The sequence below is a fragment of the Nematolebias whitei genome, chromosome 14 (assembly GCF_014905685.2).
Source record: "Nematolebias whitei isolate Nwh7 chromosome 14, NemWhi1, whole genome shotgun sequence".
Taxonomy (NCBI): Eukaryota; Metazoa; Chordata; class Actinopteri; order Cyprinodontiformes; family Rivulidae; genus Nematolebias; species Nematolebias whitei.
This window is the reverse complement of record NC_056511.1, coordinates 45207368-45211599: the sequence shown is the minus strand read 5'-3', so window position 1 is coordinate 45211599 and position 4232 is coordinate 45207368. Positions and strand designations below refer to the sequence as shown.

The window sequence follows — 4232 nt, the reverse complement described above, 5'->3', positions numbered from 1 at the left end:
GTTAGAGATTCATGAGTCTAACAGCCTCAGGGTAGAAGCTGTTCCTCAGTCTAGTGGTTCTACACTTAATGCTCCTCAACCTCCTTCCTGAGGGGAGCGGGGCAAAAAGTGTGTGTGCTGGGTGAGTGTGGTCCTTCATGATGCAGGTGGCCCTCTTCCTGCATCTGGAGGTGTAGATGTCTGTGATGGTGGGGAGACTGACTCCAACATCTTCTGTGCAGCCTTCACCACTCTCTGCAAAGCTTTTCTTTCTGCAGCTGTGCAGCCTCCATGCCACACATTGATGCTGGAGCACAGGATGCTCTCCACTGCACACCTGTAGAAGGAGGTGAGGACTGAGCTTCCAGACCAGCTCGTCTCAGCCGTCTGAGGAAGTAGAGTCTCTGATGAACTTTCTTCATCAGGCTGGTGGTGTTGTTGCTCCAGCTGAGGTTGTTGTTCATGTGTACACCCAAGTACTTGTAGCTGGAGACCACTTCCACTGCAGATCCTCTTGTGTTCAGGGGGGTGTAGATGTTTTTGTTCCTTCTGAAGTCCACAATCATCTCCTTTGTCTTCTTCACATTGATGTGAAGGTTATTCTCTCTGCACCAGCTCTGTTAAGCACTGCTCTCAGCTACCAACAAACCAAATCTCAGCTGAATAACTCTAAAAATGGCAGCGTTATCTCAGTTTTTCTATAAAACAGCTGAATAGTAGCTAAAGAAATCTAGAAAGAAGCTTAAATTTCCAGAAGGAAGTGGAGGGAGATTATTTGTGCCCACTAAGGCTCAAGTAGGTATAAATTAGAGCAATAAAGTTTAAATTATGGGGAGTGGTTAGAGAAGGTGGGCCTGTGATCGGAAGATCGCTGGTTCAAACCCCGGTACTGACAACATCAAAAATGTGGCTGCGCAGGTGAAGCACCCACACCTGCCCCCACCCCCATTCATCCCACCCTGGGCCCTTGAGCAAGGCCCTTAACTTGTACCATCTGCTCCTCCGGGTGTCCTAGATGGCAGCTCTCTGCTCCACACAGAGGCTGTGGCAGCTCAGTGTCTGTGGTTGTGTCAGGAAGGACATCCGGCGTAAAAAATAACTGCCAAGTCTTTGTGCGACTTAGTTCGCTGTGGCAACCTCTAAAAAAAATAAGGAGCAGCCGAAAGAAGAAAAAAAAAGTTTAAATTATCTGAGAAAAGCTGAAATTTGCTCAAAACAGCTGAATAGTAGCTAAAACAAGCAGGAATAAGTTTAAATTACTAGAAGGAAGTTGGAGGAGAAGGTTTTTGCTGAATTAGGCTGAAAAAAGTTTAAATGATTGCAAAAAATGTGGAATTAGCTGATAAAGATTAAATTAGCATGAAAACAGCTAAATGCCAGCTGAAATAGAAGAAAAGGCTAAAACTTGCTGAAATAAGCTGAAAAGAGCAGAAGTTTAAATTTGCATAAATAAGTTTGAAGAAGCACAAAAATGTTCAAGTTAGATGAATCAGGCTGAAAGGAGCACAAAACAGCTGAAACAACAGCTGAAAATAGCTGAACTAGCTGAATTTTGTTTAAAATGTTTGCACAGTAAAGCTGAAAGACGCTTAACCAGGTGTGCATGTGAAAGTATTAGTACAAGGTGGTCAACAGATCAAAAGTTATTAAGGTTATAAAATAAGCTCCATTCATTTTCAATGAGATCCAAAATGGCAGAAATGGCTAAATATCTCAAGAATCTAAAGTTGCACCAATACCAAAAGTCATGGCAGACTTGTCCTCAAACAGCTGAACGGTTTGATATATGAACTGTTGAAATAGCACAAAAACTGTGGGAGTAGTAAGATGCCGAAAAACGTACGGAAAGATAAAGAAAAAAACAGAAAAACAATAGTGTGAATGCTAAAACAATAGTGTGAATGCTAAAACAATAGTGTGAATGCTAAAACAATAGTGTGAATGTTTGAACATTCACACTAATAACAAAATTGCTGAACTGTGAGCAGCAGACACGTCTGTTTGTTACGTGTTAATTTTCATGTATCAAGAGAGTTTAATGTGGGAGATTTTACAAGTTTCAAAAGAAACTTTACTTCTACCTTTGAAGAAAAGTATTCTCAGATATGGTTTTGATTTTCTGTACTTGGGGAATTTGAGGGAAAGCCACAAGTCCTAGAGCGCAGGGAAAACATTAAGTGAAAAATAATACATTTTATCTATAAACTCTAAGTTTGGTTGATAATTCAAAAGTTTGTATGATGTCAACAAACTAAGATGAATATTCTGTAATTTTTTTTTTAATCTTAAAACCTTGTAAAGTCCAACTTTTTCTGATACGTTTAAACTTTGACATTTCTACTGTAAAGTTACCTGATCTGTAACGTTCCAAAGAAGACTGGGTTTAAACACTTATTTTGCATGTGCTGCTATAAAAAGTAATAGAACTCTATTATCAAGCAAATAACAAGTTAAACAATTGTTATAAACTTACATGGTGTAAAGTTTGTTATGAAGCTCAAACTCAGTAATTCTTGAAGTTTGAGTTGTCGATGACAATTTTCATTTTCATTCAACCTTTATTTCTACAGGTTAATCCCCCTGAGCCTCAGGGACTCATTTACAAGACAGACCTGATTTTTTTTTAATGACAACAATATGATCCTGAATGGGTCCTACTCCAAGGAGCTTCACATGAAAATGACTGAAGAAGTTTTTGAGACTTTCTCTCTGATTTTTTTTACCTACCTCCTCCACATGGCCCCAGTAACAGTCAATAAATACAACCAGACTATTCCTTTAACACTGACCTCTGAGATGTATAGGTTTCTAAACCATGAGCCCCTCATGTAAGGCCAAGACTGGACATACTTACCTGAACCTGATGTTTTGCTGTTGCAGCCTTTCTTTGACAAACTGATGAAGAGAAAATGGTTGAGCAACACGGAGTCATTTGAAGCAATTGAAGGCGGCATTAAACAACACTTTAGAAAATTCAAAAGGATGGACCCTCCTCCATATCAGGTACAAAGCTGATTCACCTGTTTGTGCTGATGAATGTCTTTAATTACTCTGCAACAAAGTCAGCGTTTACTTCTGTAAACTGACAGACGCTGGTGGGGGATGTGCACAGACGGGTTCTGGTGGAGTATGTGCGGGCCATTATGCGAGGACAGATCATTTGCACGTCCTCCAAGATGAGGAAGAGGATGGCGTTTCGCCTGCAAGACGAGGCCAAGGAACTGAAAGGGCTTTTCAAGGATCTGGTAAGTTGCAGGTTGTGCAATCAAAAAATATTATAAAATATTAAATTAATATTATAATATTAAAAATATTATGTATCAGATAAAGCTGTTTGTGCATGTGAGTGTGTGTGTGTGTGTGTGTGTGGGGGGGGGGTAAATGGACTATATAAATGGTAAGTGGAGATCTTGTAGCTCCATTCTATCTTATCAAAGATCTTTACAACACATGTGCCCTCATTTACCTCCACACACACACTCATACAGCACTCTACTACATCTCTATAAAGATAATCTGAATCTGTAAAGAATAGTCAGAGCTTTATCACATTCATACACCGATGGGACACACATCACAGACAATGAAGGGTTCAGTGTCTTGCCCAGGGGCACTTCAACATGTGACTGCTGGAGGAATCAAAACCCCAGCTCTCCCACTGGAGGATGACTGCTCTAACATGATGCATGCTCAATAATCCAGGAAGAAAAATCTAAAACTGGTCCTCTGGACATTCAAAAAACAAAACAAAACAAAAAAATGTAGAAACGTTTCGTCTTTCATTGGAAAGACGAAACGTTTCTACAATTTTTTTTACCAGTTTCTACATTTTTTAAGATTACCAATCTTAACTTTTTTTAGATTAGCCTCGGCCCTATAAGAAAAAGTGCAGTTAGTGGGTGAGGGGTTAGGTTTAGGGTTAGGTATGTACTTATAATGGTTGGGTTTAGGGTTAGGTATGTACTGGTAATGGTTAGGTTTAGGGTTAGGTATGTACTTGTAATGGTTAGGTTTAGGGTTAAGTATGTACTGGTAATGTAAGGTTTAGGGTTAGGTATGTACTTGTAATGGTGAGGTTTAGTGTTAGGTATGTACTGGTAATGGTTTTGTTTAGGGCTAGGTATGTACTTGTAATGGTTAGGTTTAGGGTTAGGTATGTACTTGTAATGGTTAGGTTTAGGGTTAGGTATGTACTTATAATGGTTGGGTTTAGGGTTAGGTATGTACTTGTAATGGTGAGGTTTAGTGTTAGG

The 4232-nt window shown here is 39.6% G+C and overlaps 1 protein-coding gene across 1 annotated transcript in view; it reads left to right on the top strand.

The window, feature by feature from the left end:
- The window catches only part of LOC119420339 (tumor necrosis factor alpha-induced protein 2), a 22306-nt gene that overhangs the window by 6994 nt on the left and 11080 nt on the right, over positions 1-4232 (top strand). The window contains exons 10-11 of the mRNA XM_037687726.1: positions 2860-2982; positions 3069-3224. Of these exons, the coding sequence (XP_037543654.1) occupies positions 2860-2982; positions 3069-3224 (279 nt within the window). The remainder of the gene's footprint in view (positions 1-2859; positions 2983-3068; positions 3225-4232) is intronic.